Source organism: Hyperoodon ampullatus, assembly GCF_949752795.1.
Source record: "Hyperoodon ampullatus genome assembly, chromosome: 19".
Lineage (NCBI taxonomy): Eukaryota > Metazoa > Chordata > Mammalia > Artiodactyla > Ziphiidae > Hyperoodon > Hyperoodon ampullatus.
The window spans coordinates 41,269,579-41,290,812 of NC_136932.1; the positions used below are offsets into that span (position 1 = coordinate 41,269,579).

General features: G+C 58.1%; 1 protein-coding gene across 1 annotated transcript in view; it reads right to left on the reverse strand.

The window, feature by feature from the left end:
- Window positions 1–20,950, reverse strand: part of SPNS2 (SPNS lysolipid transporter 2, sphingosine-1-phosphate) — a gene marked incomplete at both ends in the record, with an annotated part of 33,600 nt that extends 12,650 nt beyond the window's left edge. Inside the window, 2 exons of the mRNA XM_079724774.1 lie at window positions 6,403–6,468; window positions 20,572–20,950. Coding sequence (XP_079580900.1) covers window positions 6,403–6,468; window positions 20,572–20,950 — 445 coding nt within the window. The remainder of the gene's footprint in view (window positions 1–6,402; window positions 6,469–20,571) is intronic.
- Window positions 20,951–21,234: the final 284 nt, after the last annotated feature.

Below are 21,234 nucleotides of genomic sequence, written 5' to 3' on the forward strand. Positions count from 1 at the left end.
CACAAATCTGGGCACCAGAGACGCAGTGCCTGGTCTTGAATTCAGCTCTATTCCTTCCCAGCTGGGTGACCTTGGGAAGGTCACAACCTCTCTGTCGCTCAATTCAGTGGTGCGCTGATAAATGTTTAGCAACTGGCTCTCCAAAAATGAGGCAGTGGGGGGAGAGCCCTGATGTGTAGTGTTTGCCCCTTTTCATGGTGCAAATACTCCCACCATGGCCTGATTTCAAGCTACCAATGTGATGTCACTAATCAGAGTTGGGAAGAGAGATGCAGTCACAGAGTTGTACATAGAGTATTTCTACCACCTAGATCCAACAGACATAAATAACCTTAAGAAAGTAAATAGTGAAAGGTAGCAAAATAATTAGGGGGTAATGAATTCTGAGTGTTTATTACCTTTGGGTTTTTTTTTAATAGCTCTTTGGAGTATAATTATACAAAGTATAATTGTATAATTGCTTCACAATACTGTGTTAGTTTCTGTTGCACAGCAAAGCGAATCGGCCGTGTGCATACACATGTCCCCATATCCCCTCCCTCTTGAGTCTCCCTCCCACCTTCCCTATCCCACCCCTCTAGGTCATCGCGAAGCACCAAGCCGATCTCCCTGTACTATGCTGTGATTTGTTTAATTGTAAGTTTATATAATTTAGTTTGTAATAACGGTTGTGCTTAACAACAAGCTCACACAATTCCTGAAAATTTAACAATCAACTCCCATGAACCTAAGCCACCTCCAGCGCGCCAACTTCCTCATCTGTAAAATGAAGATAAAAATAGCAACTCCCTGCTTGCTCTGAGCACTGGACGGGATAATGCGTGTAAGGTGCTTAATGCCAGGCCCTGCCCATGCCCAGAGTGGGTCAGCCTTGGTCAACACTGGGCCCTTGTTTAGATCAGTCAAGGTAGAAATTATTTCCTCTTATCTAGAAAAAGAATTTTTCCTGCTGGGTCTGTCTCCCAGGACCTGCCTGAGATCAGACCAGGATATGGGCCGGAAAGAGATTTCAGTCTCATCAGGACTTACACATGTTAGGGGAGAAGGAAGAATTGTTCCCTCTATGCCTATCTGTATTAGGTAAGGAGTGGGAAGAATCAGAATAGGAGTTGCCCCCCTGTCTGGCCAAGGAGCAGACCCTGTCCATGGGTTGCCCAGCTTAAAGAGTTAAAATGCCAGGAAACCAGCAAGGAGGGCCAAATCCTACCAAGACAATGAAGGGAGGCTTCATAGAAGCAGTGATGGCGGAGCAGGGCATTGAAGGCTGCGTAGGAGTTCACCGTGATGATACTACTTAAAATCAAGTATACTAAAATATAAATTACAAATCTTATAAGACTGTATAATGGTTAATGAGGCATAATGCTTATTGTTAATAATAATTGCAGTTACCGTTCATGGAGCATTTACTACAGGCAAGGCCCAGGGATGTGCCCTGGACATAAGCACAGATGATCTCGTTTGATTCTCCCTATTATCTTCATCTTACAGAGGACACAGTAGAGGCTAAAAGGAGTGACATCACACAGCTCGTGTGTGGCTAAGCCAGAATTTATACCCCAATTTGACTCCAGAGTCCTTGCTCTAAATCACACCACAGGCGGCCAGGCTGGGAAGGCAGAAGATCCCAGCTGATGTTCCAAAGGTCACAGAAGGTTCAGGGTGTGTCGGGGACAGCAGGAAGATGCATGAGGCTGCAGGCTGGGAAGGTGATCGAAAGAGGAAGCAGTGGGAGATGACAGCACTGAGGGAGATGGGGCCCTAACCCCTAGTACCAGGTTTGGTGTTAGTTAGAGGGCAGTAGAGATCCACAGCACACTGTTCTCCCCCTTCAAGGAGGAGCACTGGCCAAGCCCCCACTGGGTGGGTGCAGAGGGGCTGAAGGAGGTGAGCCAGGCCTCAGCCAGACCTCAGCCATCCTGGTCCATCCCTATCCTCCTGTCCACAGCAGAAGCGGAAGGCAGCCCCCCTAGTGCTTTCCCCGCTGGCTTTCTGCCTGCTCTTCTGGGTGGGCAGAGGCACCTGGGACTTCAGATGGACTCCTGCTGGGGTAGCCACACCCCATCCCCACCCCTGTCCTGCCAAAGGTCACCAAGTGCCAACCTGAGTTTTACCGTCTGTCCCATTGTACAGCTGGGGCCACTGGAAGGTGGAAGAACTTGCCCAAGATGACACAGCAACCCTCCCGACCCTGGACTCTCTTGTCTCTCAGGGCCTTCCCCTTGGGGACAAGGGAATCCAAGGTCATCAGGGAGACACAATCCATCTTTCCAGCCCTCACTTCTGCTCTGGGGAGCCAAGAGAAAGGGCCTCTCCCGGCCCTCAGGGTTGTCACAGGCCAGCAGAGAGGGCTGAACACAACTAGGTAGGGCCTGGAGGGAAAAAAATTCCTGGCAGAAGGAACAGCACAGGGGCTTCCCTGGTGGCGTGGTGGTTAAGAATCCACCTGCCAATGCAGGGGACACAGGTTTGAGCCCTGGTCCGGGAAGATCCCACATGCCGCAGAACAACTAAGCCCGTGCACCACAACTACTGAGCCTGTGCTCTAGAGCCCGCAAGCCACAACTACTGAGCCCACGTGCCACAACTACTGAAGCCCGCGTGCCTAGAGCCCGTGCGCCTAGAGCCCGTGCTCCGCAACAAGAGAAGCCACCGCAATGAGAAGCCCGCGCACCGCAACGAAGAGTGGCCACCACTCGCCGCAACTAGAGAAAGCCAGCGCACAGCAACGAAGACCCAACGCAGCCAAATAATTATTTAATTAATTAATTAAAAAAAAAAAGAAGAAGAAGCAACAGCACAGGCAAAGGCCTGGACAGGTGACCCATGTCCCAGATGGGGGCGCAGACCCTTCTCCAGCCAGCAGGAAGCTCTGCTGAAAATAAAGACCAGCCCGGCCTAGAAGCTTCCTGGGCTCAGCACCCACAACCCCACAGTCTTTGTCTGGTTGAGGAGAGCTTTCTGGGCAGACTGGCTGCCCCACCCCTGGTCTCAGCAGGGCCAGCTTTCCCGGCACGAGGACATCCTGTGGTCGGGGTGTGGGGAAGCCCTCCGTCAGCTCACGTGTGCTGAGCCCACAGGTCTGGGACAATGGAGCCGCGGGCAGGGAGCCAGGGCAGGGGGCAGGGCCCCGGAGGGCCGAGTGGGAGGAGTCAGAGCCCCTGGCTCACCCGGAGAAGCTGGGGCTGAGCCTCACTCCCTCCTCTCCAAGATGGGTGATGCGCCGCTCCTCACAGGGCCGGCAGGGGGTCATCCAGGAGACAGGGCTTGGGCAGCATCCCTGAGGTGCCACCCACCTCTCATGGTGCTGGCTGAAGGCCTGCTCCCGTGGGCCTGCCGAGGAGGCCAGCACCCAAAGCTTGAAACGACTCCCACTGAGAGTTCTGCACCCCTGCAGGCAGCCCCCGGACCACCTGCACTCCGAACCCACGGAGCTGCTGAGAAGGCGGCCCTGGAGCAGAAGAGGGTGAGGTCTGCACTGGGGGAGCCCTGAGCCCCCAGACTGTGGCCTTGGAGCCCATGTCCAGCCCCACCTCAGCCTGGGCTGAACCAGGGCTATTTTTACAAAGTCCGGATCCGGCCAACTTGTTATTTGGAGGAGACTCGCCATCCTCCACATCCTGTGGGCAGGGAGGGTGCTCGAGCAGGCGTGGGGTGGGTGGGGTCAGGCTCTGCCCGAGCACCCTCCCTACCCACAGGATGGGGAGGATGGAGGCGCAGGCCGGCAGGATGATGGGGAGGACCCAGAACAGCCGGCCCCATCGGTACCTGGAAGCCCACCAGACTCAGAGCCCCTACGGGAAGAATGGGAACTGCTCCACCTTCAAACTCCGCTCAGAATATAAACCCTAGGTTGGCCACTGAGGCCTCAGGGAGGGAGGTTCTCGGGCCTCCCTTCTAACAGGAGGGTCCTGCGGGGGAGAGCCACCGGGGCCGCCCAGCTCTGCCTTCAGAACCTGAGTCTCTGTCGAAGCGGGAGGATATTGCCAGGCTGGCCACAGTGAGGAGGGAGCAAGGCCAGAAGGAGACTCAGCCCCAAAGCACAGGCGCTGTCTGGTTTCAGTCTGAGCTGGTTCTTCCTCTGTCCCCGCCCCCCCATCCTGACACTTCCTTGTGATGCCACGAACCCCAGCCCTGAGTTGGTCCCGAGGGGAAACAGCAGGGGCAGGCCCAGGCCGAACTCTCAGCCACCCCACGCACCCCCCCATCCCTGTCTCCCGGCCCAGCAGCTCCTGGTGCCCACACATAAGCAGGCATCCCAGCTGTCAGCCCTGGCCCTTTGATCTGGGCAAGCAGCAACACCTGGCTCTGACCTGATCAGAGGAGAGCCAGGTGCCTGGGGCTGAGGCCAATCAGGTGACTTGCCTGGTAGCCCATTGAGTCACATCCTGGTCTAGCCCACCTGGCTTCTTGGCTCAGTTGGCCAGAGAGGCAAGGACACTCTGGGGAGCCATTCCAGTTGTGCCCAGGGTAGGTGGTAGGGTGAGGGCCACAGAGTAATGACCAGAGGGTCTCGGAGAGCGCTGGGAACTCTCACCGTGGCCCAGAGGCACCGGCCCAGAGAACACTGAGGTGCTAGACACTCAGACGCCTGGGATAAGCCTCACCAATCCAGCGGCCATCTGTGCCCCCATCCCGCGCCAAGAGGACCTCATACGCAGAAGTCCCAATGCCAGGCCTGCTACTCTCTCACCATGAGACCTTCAACAAGTCATTTCCCCTCTCTTGACCTCTGTCCTTCCATTTGGAAAGTGAAGCTGACCAAAGGGGGCTTGTAGGAGGAAGACTCAAACAAGATGATGCTGTGGATGATGTATCCCCCTCCGGCCAGGTCGCCAGGGATAAGAAGGACACAGCCTGGGACATAATTGAGGCAGCGCTATGACCCTCGCAGCCCTCCCACCCGCTCCCTGGGCGGCTGCACTGGCCCTGACCTCGATCAGTGGGAGTTGAATGGAGGAGGCCAGAGCAGATCAGTCAGCAACGCCAAGAGCAGGAGGGGGATGAGGCTTGGGCTGGGTCCCCAGTGACGCAGGGGCCACGGAGGAGGGGGATGGGCAGCCAGGCTCCCTCCCGCCCTGCCCTCACCACTCGGCAGCCTGATCCCTCCCACACTTCCATCCGGCTTGAACTGTCTCTCCAGCTGTAAGTGCTGGTCACTGCATTGCACGGAGCCCGGGAGGCTGGAGGAACCTGTCCCAGGCCCCCGAGGGCAGGATGACTTGCTCTGACCTAGTCAGGGAGGCCAAGCAAGGGGGGCGGGGGGCAGGAGCCAGCAGAGGGGCTTGGGCTCACATCCCGGGTGGAGATGATGTCTGCAGGGGCAGGGACCTGGGCGCCCTTAGGAGGAGCTGGACGGCACAGCCTTGCCCTAGTCCTAGCTCGGTTAATTCTCACGTATTCGGGCTGAACCCTGGAGCTTTCATCTCCCCTCTCTGAGCCCCAGAGGCCCCATCTGGGAAATGAGGATGGGCAGTGAGCCTAGCTGAATGGCTGTGGCTCAAGGAGGCCGTGGAGGCCTGGCACAGTGCGTGGTGGAATGCCACCCAGACAGGTCAGGCAGGCTCCTGGACAGAGCCAGCCCCTCCGCCCCTCCCTCCCAGGGGAGCCCGGGAGGGGACGGGGTTCCCAGAGTGGAATGCAGACCATGCACCTTCGCAGCCACATCTAACTGGGCCTCACAGCCAGATGGACTCCAGGACCAAGGGGAAATCAGGGCCAAGGGAGCTGGCCAAACAGCAAGGTCAGGACCGAGTCAGAACTAGCCCTGGGATGTAATACTGGCTCTGAGTCTCTGCCCAGGCCTGAGAGTCCTGCAGAGGGCACAGCCGGCAGGGCCACAGCCAGTGGAGGGCCAGGAGCTCAGGTCCTACAGGACTACACAGCAGGCAGGGCAGCCACAAGGTTGACATGGACCCTGGAGGGAGGGGCAGAGGTTGGCATAACTGCTTAATCACCTACCACGCTGCCCTGGCCCAGGGGGGCTCGGGCCCTGCCTCTCCACCAGTCCCAAGGCTGGGCCCCGGGGGTTGAGGGGCCGAGAACCTCAAGACCAGGGCTAGTCTGGGACCCCGGTTCTCAGGCTCCTGCCCTGGGTTTGCGAGATGCTCTGGGGCTGACCAGCTGGAGTTTCCTGTTTTGGCAACTGAGAGGTGATTCCCAGGTTGCCTGCATTCCTGTATCTCACCCACAGGCCCTCAGGGCAGGTGTTATTTGCTTTGTTTCACAAGAATAGAAGCAGAGGCTCGGGGAAGTGGTGCCTTTTGTGAGTGGCAACAGGTGGGATTTGGACACAAAACTCACGCTCTTTCCAGCGACTCAGGACCAGGGAAGAGACAGGCAGGGAATCCCCACCAGGTATTAGAAAGCAGAAGGGGGGCCAGGGCGGGAGGTGGGCCTCACCTGACTGCAGCAAGCCGGCGCCTCGGTCCTTGACCCCAAAGTGCTGCTGGATGTCCAGAAGGACACCTGGGAGGAGAAGACAGAGGATGCTTACTGGCGACGCCCGACGCCTGGGTGCCCCCATTCGCACACCCCGCCTAGGCGACCCTCAGCCCCAGCCCAGCCCTCTTTCCACCTTGCAGGGCCCAGCCTGGCCCCATCTACAGAACTCCACCCCGCCGAGTTTAGCCAGGCCACTAGAAGCCTTGGAGGCCAAGCTTCTACCCTGAGGTGCTCACACTGGGGATAGGACCACATCCCCTCACTCGGCCAGTGTGGGGTCCAAGGCGCAGACAGGCGAGGCTTCTCCATGGTTACTCGGCCCAGCGGGGCAGCCAAGCCTCCTACCAGCCTGGGCCTCTTGCCCATCTGCAGCTCAGCCCCAGACTAAGTGCTGGGACCCCAGACGTGGACCCTGCCGTCAGGGGAGACCACAAAGCCCACAGCCCGGAGAGTGGGTGGGCAGCCACTGAAAGCTGCAGGAGAAGCCCCCTGGCCAAGGGGAGGGCGGAGAGGGCTCACAGGCAACACACACACCCGCTCACCTGCACGTGTGCACAAACGTGCTCCCCCAGCTGTCCTCAGGACAAAAACCAGGACTCCCAATTTTCTGATGCAGGAGCCCAGAGGCAGAGGGAAGCAGGCAGGGCTCCGGGCCTGCTTCCCTGCGGGAAGCGGAGCCCTCGAGGCCACGTCTGCCCTTCTCCCAACTCCCAGCCACCTCTGCGCTCTCGCTCTTGTTAGGGCTTTTTACATCAAAGCGGAGGCAGCAACCAGAACAACTAGAAACGATTGACAGCTGTGGACAGACCCAGCCGTGGTTGTATAGAGGCCAGCAACTGCCCAGCCCCCTCTGACCTCGTGCAGCCCTCAACCAGGGCTCCTGGGTAAGCCCAACCCCCAGCCCCACAGCTCCCAGGGCCCCTGCCTCAGCTTATCTGAGGACAGCAGGAGGCTGGGCCACAGGCCAGAGTCCCCCTGACCCCTGCATGTCTGCACTGAGAAGGAAGAGGGGAGAAAGGAGACAGGGCCTGTCTCAGGAGCTCCCCATGCAGGGGACAGAGGAAGGGACCAGGACCCTGCCTTCGGGGGACTCCCAGAACTATTCCACACAATGATGATGATGATGTCAGCATTTAAAATGATGATGGTTTGTATTATTGAGCATTAAGTGCTTCATTAGTTTGACCCTCACACAACCCTATGAGGCTGGTACTATCATCTCACTGGATAGATGAGGAAACTGAGGCACAGAAGGGTAAGCCACATGTTCAGTCACACAACAGGGAAATGGGTGAAAGTGGAATCTCCAAACACAGTACGAGGGTCCCGTCCAGTGGCTGGGGCTGGGGAAAAAGCCACTGTCCCCCCACCCAAGACCCAGGCATGGGATGCTGAGGGATTTCCTGTTCTAGCAGCCCGACAGCCAAGAGCAGCTGGTCTCCTCCTTGTTAATACCCAGAGTGGATTCACCATAATTACCCATAATGAAGAGGCTGTGTGAGACCCAGCTAATGACTTAATAACCAGGGCGGGCTGTGACTTTACCTTGAAGGCAGAAACCAGGGGCCGGTCCTGGGCCTGCGGATGGCAGGTCCACCAAGTGGGATCTCCGAGGTGCCCCGACCCGGCCTCAGAGGCCCTGAGTTCGATGAGGCCCTGTGGGTGGCATGGCTGGGCCCGACCTTGGGGAACCACCCACGCTCACCTCCCGGCCTCACAGCCCGCTCCCAGTCCTGAGCCAGGGCCTCTGTAGCCTCCTGATCCAATCACATCCCTCTCTTGCAGAATCACCTTCACCTGTGGCTCCCCTGCCTTCAGCAGGCCATGGGGCTGCAGGTTCAGCCCCGCCAACCCCACCCTCCAGCCTCACTTCTCAGGACACCACCCCGCACCCCATACCCTAGCTACCCCAAACTACTCATGGGCCCCTGACTACACACACTCCCTCTTCTTACCCTGGTGCGATTTTGTTGGCTGAGCTAATTCTTGCCATACGTTCAAGACTAGTTTAGATGCATCCTCTTCTGGGAAGTCTTCCCTAATTCCTCCCCCTCCCACCACCCTCCATAAGCTAGTTGCCCCCACTCTCCCCTGTCCATCCTTGTTTTAACACTTGTCACACTAGGATTAGTTTGTTCTACAGAGAAGACACAGAGGGACACGGATATGAGCTCCTTGGATCCACTGTGGCCGGGAGCAAAGAGCCACTAGTTGCTGGTTCCTGCTAAGTTCCAGGTACTACGTGAGGCTCTACAGAGGGTATTTCTATCCCTGCTACCCAGGCTTATCTATGACTATCATCCCCATTTTACATATGAGGAAACTGAGGCTCCAAGAAATGAAATAACTTGTCATACAGCACATAAGATGTCAGGGGTGAGATTTGAAACCGGGTCTATTATCAAAAACCAAAGCTTGTTTTTCTGCCACAAGCCTCTGCGTGGTTCACTCTTGCCCCCCAGCCCGGGGTCCGGCACACAGTGACTGTTTGTGCCGTGGATGCATAGGTGGATGGGCAGGGGCCTGCCTCACCCCCCACTAGATCAGGAGCCCCCTGAGAGCTGGGACCATGGCAAGTCATCTCCAGAACCCAGGACAGGGACCATCACAATTTAGGCGTTGGGTAGACGGAAGGATGGATACAGTCAGGAGATGGTAGGAGGGTAAAAGTCCCCCTGGGCCCTGCACTGTGGGTCCCCACCCACGGCCCAGAGGAGGGCGTGGATCTGCAGCAACCACAGGCCCACTTTCTGGGAGGGAAGCCATATCAAAATGGTCATCATAAAGGTGGCATGGGTCCACAGCAAATCAAAACACTCTTGCTTCCTCCCCAAGGCACATCCTAGCCATCTGACTGGACGCACTCCCCCAACCATGACTTTAAGGGCCAGCATTTGCCTCTGCCTCCAGGAAGCCTTCCTTTTTTTTTTTTTTTTTAAAGATTCTTTTTTTTGATGTGAACCATTTTCAAAGCCTTCATTGAACTTGCTACAACACTGCCTCTGTTCCATACTTTGGTTCCTTGGCCCTGCAGCATGTGGGATCCCAGCTCCCTGACCAGGCCTCCAACCCATACCCCCTGCATTGGAAGGTTAAGTCCCAACCACTGGACTGCCAGGGAAGTCCCAGGAAGCCTTCCTTGACTTCCTCTACTGAACAGAGTTCCTCGTAAAGGGGAGGAATATTTCACCATACCCAGATGGGCATCCAGGGTCCCTGGGAACTCCTGAGCAGTCTAGACACCAAGGCGCGGGCAGCTTTGGATGTCCCCACCCCAGTACCCCCCAGCAACCTAGTCTTGGGTCCAAGGCCTGAGTTCCAGGCAGAAGGCCAGAGAAACCCTTCCAGGGAACGGGGCCTCATACAGGCCGTAAGACCCTAGGTCAGGCCCTGCCTGAGCCTTTCTCGGTTGTTTTCCCTCTTCAAGGACTGCCAAGGGCCATGGCTGCAGGCGGGTGAGATCCCACTGGCCACTGGTACGGGAAGCGTGTGTCACAGCAGCCCGGACCGTTGTCTCAGATTTTCCTCTGGGCTCCAGGCAGGCTTGGACCCACACACCCCCTCCCTTCCTCACCGCAGCCTTATTTTTAGCCTCTTTCCTGGAGGCTGAGGTTTAGCGGGTCACAGGACAGGCCTCACGCCCAGGAGCAGAGCCTCCTCCAGCTCAGACCACGCCCACTCCACCAGCCCCACCAGCCCGGGGCAGGCAAGGCGGGGCTCCCACCACACCCACAGCCCCCCTCTGTCCCACGGCCACAGCTCCCGATCCAGGCCTCTCCAGGCAGTCGCCCCAAATCCACAGCCACATCGTCCTCTGCCCACAGGGTCCTCCTCCCTGAGCCAAGAAAACATTCTGGAAAAGCAGGAGCACCTGAATTTTCTTACCCATTGACCCTAATTACACCCCTCTCAAGCCTCCAAGGGGCTCTCCTCTTGTCCAAGGCCAACTGCCCCTCCTGCCTCCCAGGAAGCTGGCCCGGGTCAGCCGCTGCTTGAGCCGTGCTGTCAGCATCTCCCTTACTCCTGTCTCCTGCACATCAGCGCACAAACGTGCTCGCCTCTCTCTCACTCTGGTGGTAAAAACAGTCCGGCTCATCCCCCTGCCAGCCGCTCTTTCTCTCTCCCCCCTTCACAGCTGAAGTTTTTTTTTTTTTTTTTAGTTCCCTGACCAGGGATTGAACCCAGGCCGTGTCAGTGAAAGCACCGAGTCCTAACCACTGGACCGGCTGGGAATTCCCACAGCTGAAGTTCTTAAAAGAGTTCTCACCCCTCCCCAACTCGATGTCCTCATCTCCATCCCCCCCTGAAGCCAACTGCCTTCTGGTGGCTCAACCCCACAGGCTCTATCATCTCTCAGCATCCCAGCCACCTGGACCCCGATTCCACGGCTCCGCCACCTACCTGGTCCACTCCCCAGACCAGACACCTGGGAGTCGACCATGACACCCCCCTTGCCTCCCATGAATGGGCCCCAACGATTCTCTCTCTCCTTCACCAACTGCCTCCTCCCTGGACTCCCTGCCTCCAGCCTCTACTAGCCCATCCAGCATCCCTCCTGCAGCCTGATCACACAAGCACTTATCAACTTCCTATTAAGTCCTGGGCTGGGGTTTCAGAGACCACAAGACAATCTCTGGACTCAAGGAGCTAAGGCTGTGGCACAGTGGTTGTCAACTCTGGCTAGGGCCCAGAGTCACCCACGAGGTCTTCAAAATCCATTGGCCCAGGTCCCTGGTTCAGTAATACTACTGCTAACAACAATAATATGGGTGTTAACGTGTACTGAGTGCTTACTACACGCCAGACACTGTTCTGAGAGTGTAACCAAATTAGGTCATGGAGGGTGGCTGCCCAGTAGAGCTTAGTGGCTCCCTATTGCCACCCAAATTAAGCCCAGACTTCTAGCATTTGAGGCCTCTGTGATCCAGGTCTGCACAATCACCCTGTCTAGAAGCCAGAGCCAGGAATCTATTAACACTCTGCCCAGGTGATTGGAAACCACTGGCCTGGCTGGTCTGAAGCCCCTGTGACTCAGATATCATGGCCCACAGGCCTCCAAGCCTTGACAATAGCCATGCCCTCTTCCTGGACTGTTCATCTCCACCTGCTAAGATCCACCTCATCCAGGGCCCAGATCCAAGGTCATGTCTATCAGGGTGCTGCACCCAACTCCCTCCTTTGGGGCTCTTGTTGAGGAGGTGCCTGTAACTTTGAAGGCACCCCCAGAGCTGGATGGAATCTGGCCCGACTCACCCATCTGGCTGGTCACAGATACAGTGATCCCCCATCACTACTGGTCCTTCAATAGCCCCTAGAAGAGTCAGGTCCAGAACCCAACCTGCTGACATCACAGAGTCCTCAAAAAGGCCAAGGTGTAAGAAGAAACCCACACTGACCTCAGGACCCCCCAGTTCAGACGAGCCTCAGATGCAAGGCTGGGACATGATCCCGAGGTCTCTTTCTGCCCTGTCATCCAGGGCAGGCCACCTGGTGCTCACGTTCACTCCCCAAACAGTCATCATCCCCCCACGTTTACCCCACCTCTCTCAGAGCAGCAGGCAGCATAGGTGAATTTCCAAGAGCATGGGCTCCAGAGCCAGACCATCGGGGTTCCAATCCTGGCTTCTCCACCTTCCCTGCTTTGTGACCTTAGGCAAGTTACTTAAACTGTCTGTGCCAGTTTCCTCTTCTGTAACAAGGTCTAATTTTAAGATCTGCTGTACATGGTTGTTGTGAGGTTTAAATGGGTTGATCCATGTAAAATGCTTAGAATGGTGCCTGGCACATAGTAGGTAGTCAATAAATGTTACAAACGTTATCATAGATCATGAAGATCATCATGGGGCAACAGCCCCAGCTGTGACCAGTTCCCAGAGAATGGGAATTCCCACCTCAGCATTCTTTTCTCCAAAATGGGGGCAGGTGTTGGAAAGACAGAGCCTAGGGATCTGAAGGGATAGGTGATGCCTGCCATTGGCTGGTCCTTCTTGGAGGGACCCTGGTTCCCCTGTGGAGGCCTCAGGGCTGGCTCACTCTGGAAGTCTCACCCCTGCTCCAATGCAGGGCCACAACTCCCATCCCGGTAATTATAGGGGCCTGAGGGCCTGGCTCTGCTGACCTGGCTCTGAATGGCTAAGGCTGGGAAACCGCAGCCCGGCCCCGCCTGCACCCACCCGCTCCTTCCCAAGCCTAAGGGGGACGGGCCAAGGCAGTTCCTCAGCTAGAGACCCGGGCTGTCAAGCACACTCACTTCTACCTGCCCCAGAGCTTCCACAGGGCAAGACCCTCCCCCCATCCCCCAGGGACAAACTGAGTGACCTACAGGAGCGTCTGGCCCCTCTCCTGAGCCTCAAGTTGCCCATCTGAGAGTGACCTAGGATCCCTATACATCCCTGCTGGGTCCGTTCTAAATCTTAATCGTGTTTGTTCTACATGTGCTCACCCGCCTACCCCCATGCCTGCCTACAGATCTGGGTCATCTGTCAGGACAGCTTAGTGGTCATCTCTGCAGGGACCATGAGAACGGGACCCCTGGCCCACAGCCTCAGCCCCTCAGAGAGGCCCCACCCCCTCCCTAGAAGACTTAAACTCCAGACTTGTCCCCATAAAGAGCACCCCATAGCACCCTTCCCTACCCAGAGCCCTGCCCACAGACCCCACCAGCCCAAGGCGAGCAGAACCACCCCCAGAGCTCAGAGAGCCCTCCCTCCCCATCCCCCCACCTCCATTCCCACCAAGCCTCTCTGCCCAGAGTGGGCGGGGACAGGCAGCCGGGCCTCTGGCCTGTGGTTCTGGTCTATCATTTGGGGCCAGCTTTCCTGGAACCAGACTCGGCCTTAGCAATTTGGGGGCTTTGCAGGGCCACTCCTTTCCCATCTCAGCCTCCCCGGCCCTGTTCTGGCTCAAGGACTCCCAAGACCAACAGGGGCCGGGGACAAGGTGGCCACACCCTTATCATGACCCACGGAGGGTGTGGCCTGTGTGGCCACAGACCTGGGATAAGTCCAGGGTATGGGGGGAGAGAGGGTGGGGAGAGATAAGAGACCTCAGAACGGCTCGGCTCAAGCCCACGAGCCCTCAGCCTCCTCCCTGTGTGCTGCTCCAGCGGCCCAGGCCACCAGCAACCCCCACTCCCGCTTCTCAGCTGGAAAACTGAGATTCAGAAGGCGAAGGAAACAGAACCAGGCAGGAGCTAGGCCGAGCGGACCCCTAAGCATCCCAACCTGGCTTGTGCTCACCACCTCACCCCAAAAAGCACCAGAAAAGAGGTTGCAGCCAGCCCCCTCTCAACATCCACACCAACCGCCCTCACCTGGGTGCTAGAAACAGTGTGTGACCAAGTAACACCCTCCCTCCCCAGGCACGGCCCTTTACAGTTTACAAAGCATAATGGTGCTCCTTGCTGCCTGGGACCCCATTTGCAAGTCCATGCTGGGCAGTGAAGGGACCTGGAAGATCCCACGGAGCTACCAGGCTGTGAGGGTAGACCCCAGCAAGGTCTCTATGGAGGCAGAGAACTGAGGGCAAGGCAGGAGGCTGGGACCCCACCCCTAGCCTCCAAGCTCCGGCTAGTGCATCAGTCCTGCTTCTTTCTTGCTCTAATATAAATGCTTCTGCCCTCGGCCGTATCTTACCTAGGGCTCCTTTCACCAACCACGCCCAACTACCAAGAGAGGGCCAGGCCCAGAGCAGACCAGCATTCTGCTTCACCCCACCTCGCAGTGTGACCTGGGTCCAGCCCTTGGCCTCCAGTGCCCTACCTGCAGAAGAGACCAGACGAAGCCACCATAGTGCCCTCCTGCATGTACAGGAGCCATTCTGCCCAGCATGGGGCCAGGGAGCCCCATTGTCAGGGCTGCGGGCTGGGCAGACAGGGACCACACTGATCTCTGCCCCCACTTCCTTCTCAGAGACATGAGGCCTCCAGCTCATTGTGTCCTACTGAGAACAAAAGGGCAGCGCCGGCCACCACGAGAGAAGCCCCAACCTCGGCCACAGGGGCCTGGTCTTTGTCCAGGGTCGTTCAAACCTACCAGTGCCCCTTCAGCCCAGAAGGATGGGCTTTGGGGACAGGCAGGGCTGGGTCAACTCAATTCTGCCACTCAGTCGGCCAACAAGAGCCAAGCCTGTGCCAGCCCCCCACACATACTGGGGACACAGAGATGACCAGGCTCAGCTACGTGAGTCTGAAGGAAGACAGCCACCCTATATGGGGGTAGCTGCCGTGATGGAGGTGGGCAGAGTGGGGGGGTGTGGGGAAGACTTCCTGGAAGGAGGGCAGAGACACCACTGAGACCCGGCAGCAAAAACTAAGCTTGGGGGGCTTCCCTGGTGGCACAGTGGTTGAGAGTCCGCCTGCTGATGCAGGGGATGCGGGTTCGTGCCCCGGTCCGGGAAGATCCCACATGCCACGGAGCGGCTGGGCCCGTGAGCCATGGCCGTTGAGCCTACGGAGCTTTGCTTTCCGGAGCCTGTGCTCCGCAATGGGAGAGGCCACATCAGTGAGAGGCCCGCGTACCGCAAAAAAAAAAAAAAACAGAAAAACAAAAACAAAACTAAGGTTGGCCGCTGCAGCATCTAGGGAACAGTCCTGGGTCGTCCTGGAAAAGGGAGGTACAGGCAGAGCCGAGCTCCAGAAAACAAGAGTCCCTGAGACCAAGTCATGTGCCCCATACTACCCTTGAGAGCAAGACCTTGACCACCACAGAAAAAGAGGAACGAAATCATCTACTGTGGATTCACAGCTCAGAGAGGGTCAGGATCTGCCTCAGGTCACACAGCAATTCTGATAAAGCCAGCAGTAGGAAGCTCAGCCCAGGAGACTGTCAGGGCCCAACCAGGAGCCCAGCCCCAGGGGCCTGGGGATCAAGACAGTGTCCTCTTTGCCTCCTTTGCTCTCATCCCCCTTCTGCCCTCAGGATTTCAGGCCCCCACACCCAGGCAGAAACAAAGCCACTTCCTGTCTGGGGAAAGGACGCGGAACTCCTCCTCTCTGAGCAGCCTCACTCTCAGACCAGGCTGTACCCTGCAGCCTGCAGCCTTCCGGCCCCATTCACAAAGGGAAAACTAAGGCACAGCCTGGGCCAGTCACTGGCCCTGAGTCCCAAATCAAGGCAGTGGGTTTCAAAGCACTTCTCTGACAGGTCAACGGCACAGCAGAAATGCTGTTAGAACCAGCCAGAAAGTGGCCAAGGAGGAAAAGGAGCAAGGAAATGGGCTGCTGGCGGTTAGTCACTGGGGCACTGGCATTCCAGGCCAGCCCAGCGGTGCACCTGGACGCTGACCCGCCAGACAGGCATTCTGGAATGTGGCCCTGGGACACCCCGCCCTATAGACCTTACGTAGTGCTGACTTGGTGTTGACCAGGGCAGGGCCACTCAAGGGGACAAAGCCACCTGAGGGGGCAGGGCGGAGTGGTGTTGATATTACATGTGTCTATCCACAAAGATAGACACGGAGCTTGGGGACTGACCTGGCTTCTACACACTCAGGTGACTCTGTAAAAGGCCCTGAGCCTCTGTTTCCCCAACTGTCAGCTCTGGACAGCCTCAACCAAGCAGACAGAAAAAGAGCTAAAAGCCCATGCCTGGCAGCCCCTCCTGCATGGAGCCCAGGTGTTTGGGGAAGCCCCCAGTCCCTGCCAGGCCTGTGTTCCAGGCTGGTTCCCTGTACTCCTCTCTCCTTCTGGGTTTGTGTTAGTGAGTGGTTGCCATGGATACCGGTCTCAGCTTCTTTGGCAGAAAAGGACTCCCCCAGGGCAGGGCTCTGCCTCTCCTCACCAGCCCCTGCTCCGCCCAATTTCAAGTGCCTGGTCTGCCAGGGTACGGGATCAAAGGGAAAGAAACTATGTCTCATGAAGAGAACAGGTGTCCCAGAGAAGTTGGGGGAGGATCTCAGCTTTCAAATAGTTACTCACCAAACGTGAACAGGGCCTGCCCAGCTCCCTCTTGCTGGGCCTGGTTCCAGGAGCAGAATGCTGCCACCTACACCCTCAGCTCTGCTTCCATTTTACAGATGGAAGAATGGGAGCCCAGGAGCACAGGCAGCTCCGGCACCAGGATGTAGAGCTGGTTAGAGGAGACTCAGGACCCTCGCCTGAGAGGCTTCTTCCTTCTCCTGACCTGGCAGCCAGGAGTGGGCTCTGAATGGAGAGTGGGTGGCTGCCAGGCTCACAGGGGCTTGGGGGAGGGTGCAAGAGCCACGTGCCCTAGGGGAGCTCAAACTGCTGCTGTTAAACTGAGCTGAAACTCATCTGCCCAGAGGGCTTCTGCCCCTGCCAGCAGAGTCTCTGAGTTTCCAGGTCAGAAGCAGGGGGTATGCTCTGTCCTCCCCCTGAGAGAAGACCACACTGGAGCGTTCTGGTCCTGCTCCGTCCCGTCATGTGACCTTGGATAAGTTCCAGCATTCTCCCGGTGTCAGTGTCCTCATCCACCCAAGGAGGATGGGGCAAGGGTTTAGAGGCAGTTTCCGGGCTACATCACTTTCATCCAACTGAAACAATGCTCAGTAAGAAAAGCAAGAGCTGGAACCTGGTCCTTCTCACCTGCTTCTGAGGCCTGCTGCCCTCAGGGGGGTTCTGAGGGGGAGGGGGAGGGGGAGGGGGAGGAGGAGGGGAGGGGGAGGAGGAGGAGGAGGGGGAGGAGGAGGAGGGGAAGGGGGAGGAGGAGGGGAGGGGGAGGGGTAGGAGGAGGGGGAGGAGGGGGAGGAGGGGGAGGAGAGGGGAGGAGGGGGAGGAGGGGGAGGAGGAGGGGAGGAGGGGGAGGAGGAGGAGGGGAAGGGGGAGGAGGGGGAGGAGGGGGAGGAGGGGGAGGAGGGGGAGGAGTGGGGAGGAGGAGGGGAGGAGGGGGAGGGGAGGAGGAGGAGGAGGGGGAGGAGGGGGAGGAGGGGGAGGAGGGGAGGAGGGGGAGGAGGGGGAGGAGAGGAGGAGGAGGGGGAGGAGGGAGAGGAGAACGAGGAGGAGATGCCATAATTAGCCAGATAACTGGGGGTGGCGCTGGGAATGCTAGGGCAGAGGCAGAACCTCCTGGAGTTCCCAGGATGGAGATCAGCCCTGGTGAAGAAGGGAGGGGTCTGCCAACGCTTCCTGAAAGGAACTGTCAGAAACTGAAAAACAGGAGGGCACAGTGGCCAGGGCACAGCTTGGGCAGAGCCATGGAAGAGCAGGGAGCTGACATTTGTGAAGCTCTCCTAGGAGTCTGGCTTAAGAGATATTCTCATTTATGCCACACACCCTGGGAGGTGGAGGGGAGGAAATGATCACCCAGAAGGCTCAGGAGACATCCCCAAGGTCACATGGCTGGGAAGTTGAAGAGCCTGGATGTGAACTCTGGCATCAAAGACTCTAGACCTTCACTGTCCACTGTGGTGGCCCCGAGCCACTGTGGCTGTTGGACACCTGAATAGCAACTAGTCCAAACTGACGTGTGCTGTAAATGTAAAACACACTGAGTTTCGAAACTCAGTATGAAAAGTAGGCGAACTATCCCATGAGTAGCTTTTATATTGATTACATGTTGAATTATGTTGGATATATTGAGTGGAATAAAATACATTATTAATTCACTTCACCTAGTCTTTTTACTTTTTTAATGTGGCTACTAGAAAATTTTAAATTATATCCATGGCTTGCATTATATCCCTTTTGGACAGAGCTGGTCTATACCATGAAAACAGAAATGCACAGGAAAGATTTAAAGGAAGAGAGTGGGAACTCACCCACTTTTTGATGGGGGAGGCAGGGCCAGATGGTGAGGTTCTCAGGGATCAGGTGGGCGCAAATATCAAAGATGACTGAGCAGTGGACTGTCTGCCTACCCTCCTCTGTCCCAGCTGGACAGCCAGCAACAGGTGGAAGGGAGCCAGGGATGACCATTCCCCTGTGGTCCCCCCAATTTCCCAAGATACATCAAGCCATAATAGTTGCCATAGAAACAGTAAATCTTCCTGAAAACTGAACTTGGCAGCAAGGGGGTGGTGGTAGGAGAATCTACCATAAAGAGAGAGGGAGGGAGCCAGGCTTATCCGGAGAGGAAATCTGTGTATGCTGTGTGTTGGGGGCAGGGTGGTGCATGAGCTCCCACCCTGGAGGGACAGGGAGGGATGCACAGCTCAGGCGGTGTTTGCACAGAGCTTTCCGGGCCTTCCTCCCTACTGCCCCACCCCCCCTTACCAATTCACCAGAAATTTCCTATCTTGTTCTCGCATTCTGACTCTGGGACGCAAGTGGGGGTGGGGGCAGATAAGCACCAGCCCTCCCTGATCCCACCGTCGCACCTCAGCCCCTAGCAGAGTCGGTTTCCCTAAGAATATCAGAGGGGGTGGTCAGGGGCATGAAAAAACAAATTGGAGTGTGTTACAGCACTAGAAGCAGGCCATTCATTGCCCAGCTGAGAGGGTGGGAAACAGGCAGATCGAACAGCAGCTTTGTCGCGCGCTCTCCGGGCCATCTTGGACAAGGGCCTCGGCTTGCCCATCTACGGACAGAAGTCGATGTTGCACTAACTACAGGCACCCCCGTGTTCTCTGACTTCTCCCCACTTTAGGGACTTTAGGGTGGCACCTAAGCTCCCAGGTCCCAGGCAGCATGGCACATGTGTGTGCCATGGGGCTGGTGCACTTGGGCGGTGCTGGGTACTCCTGCTCACCAGGCCAAAGTAAGAGCCCCTTGAGCTCGACCTGGAAACTGGTGCCACTGGTACCCACTTCCAACTCCCCGCAGGGAGGGTCAGAGAGATAAAGGGTTTTGAAAGTGGGAGTGGGGGAAGGCGGAAGCCTCTGCTCTCCCATTAGAGTTCCTCCTTCCACTTGACACAAAAGCCCATTCAACAGAGGGGGAGACTTGAGTCCTAGGGAAGGGGACCCAGGTGGCATATGTTTTATGGTTTAAGCCAGAGCTTGCCTCTCTCCATGGGTACAAAGTTAGTTCTCTTTCGAGTCTGTCCAAAATTCCTCCCTCTTTTTTTTTTTTTTTTTTCTAGTTCCAGATTTTACTAAGCTATGGTTAGGCCAGCATGCCAGGATGTCAGGTATCCAGTCACTGCTCTCCCATGGCAGAGAGCCCCCACATGCTAGCCTGGCCAAAGTCTCTTTCTCTCAAGGTTGCACCCTTCCCACCGAGGGGCAGCTCAATTTAGGAAAAACCCCTGTTCACAGGCACCACCACCTCCCCCCCGCCCCCCGCCCCAGAACTATGGGAGGGGAGCGAGGAGACTGGAATCCCAGAACGCCCTTTCATCCCCAAAGGGCCTGAGGACCAACCACCTTACAAACGGGGAAACAGACCTAAACATAGGCTAAGACCGGCCCAAGGTCACACAACAAGCACAAGGGGGAAAATCCGGGGCTAGAACTCAGTTGTTCTATCTACCTCTAGCCCCTCCCCAAGGTTGATTCCCGGAGATGCTCACAGAGGAGGAGGCAGCCCCAGTGGCCCGCGCCCTACCCCAGGCCCCAAGCGACACAGAACAGGGGGAGGCGTCTTCGGGCCTCTAGCCAGGGCCAGCTGCAAACCGCATCCTGGGTCCCCAGGCGCCGCGGACCCGCCCCGCCCCTCCCTCCGCTCCCCGCAGCCCCAAGCCTTTGTCAGCCACGCGCTCACACGCTCACACACACATCCGCGCCGCCCGCGAGCACACACTTGGTTTCCCCTGGCACACACCCGCAAGGGGCGCGCGCACTCGCCGCACGCACGCAGGGGAGTGGAGACGGCGGAGGAAGGAAGGAACTGACCGGCTACGGACCGACAGACAGCCTGGGCTGGGGGAAGGGGAGGAGAGGCCCGGGAACCTGAGGCTGGGGCGGATGGGGGCGCGGAGGCCAGAACGCAGAGAGACGCAAAGGAGACTCTCTCGCAGAAGAGGACAACGGATAGGACGTCAAGGGCTGGCGAGGACGCGCGGGCTACTCCAGGGGTGCGGACTCCCCCAACCCCTGGCCCAGGGGTGCGGGGGCCGGTCCCTGGATTGGACCAGTAGATCTCAGGGCATCACTTGCCCAGTTGTGCCTGAACGGAGGGCCCTTAGGGACCCCACGAAAGGCTTGGATATAGGGGGCCTGGGACCGAAGGCTCCCCGAGGTACCTCGAGGCAGAGGGTCCTGGTTCTTGGGCTGGGTGGGGCACTCGCTCACCTGCTACGGTGTACCTGTCCAGGTAGTTGAGCACGTTGCCCAAGCTGAGGATGGCAGCGGCTGCCCCCCGCCCGCGGCCCAAGCTGGCTGGTTTGGGCTGCTGAGCGCCGAGGCCCTTGGCAGCGGCTGCGCAGCTGGGGGTGCTGGGGGTGCTGGGGGTGCTGGGGGGTGCGGAAGGGGCCCGTCTCACGCTGCCCGACAGCGTCTGCACCTCATCGTCGGCGGTCGCCACTCCAGCGGCGCCCGCTGCCCGCGCCCCGCAGCAACCGCCACCGCCGGCCCCTCGCTGCGCCCCCCGGCGCCGGCGCCGCCGCTCCGCGTCCGCCTCCTCCTCCTCCGCGCCGCCCGCCGCCGCCGAGGCGCATTCCAGGCACATCATGCCGGCCGGGACCGGGGCGGCGGGGGGCGCGGGGGGCGCGGGGCCCAGCTTGGGCCCACTCAGTGCGTGTGTGCGCCGAGGAGCCGCCGCTGCACCATCCCGGCCGGGCCCCGTCGGCTCCTGCGCTCCGACCCCGGCTGCGGCGCTGCCACCGTTTCAGCCCGGTGCGCCGCGGTCGCCGCCGCCGCTGCTCTGACAGCTGCGGCCCGGCCCCGCCCACCAGGCCCGCGCCCAATCAGCCCCGGGCTCGGGCCACAGCCCCGCCCCGCACGTGCTGCCCCCGG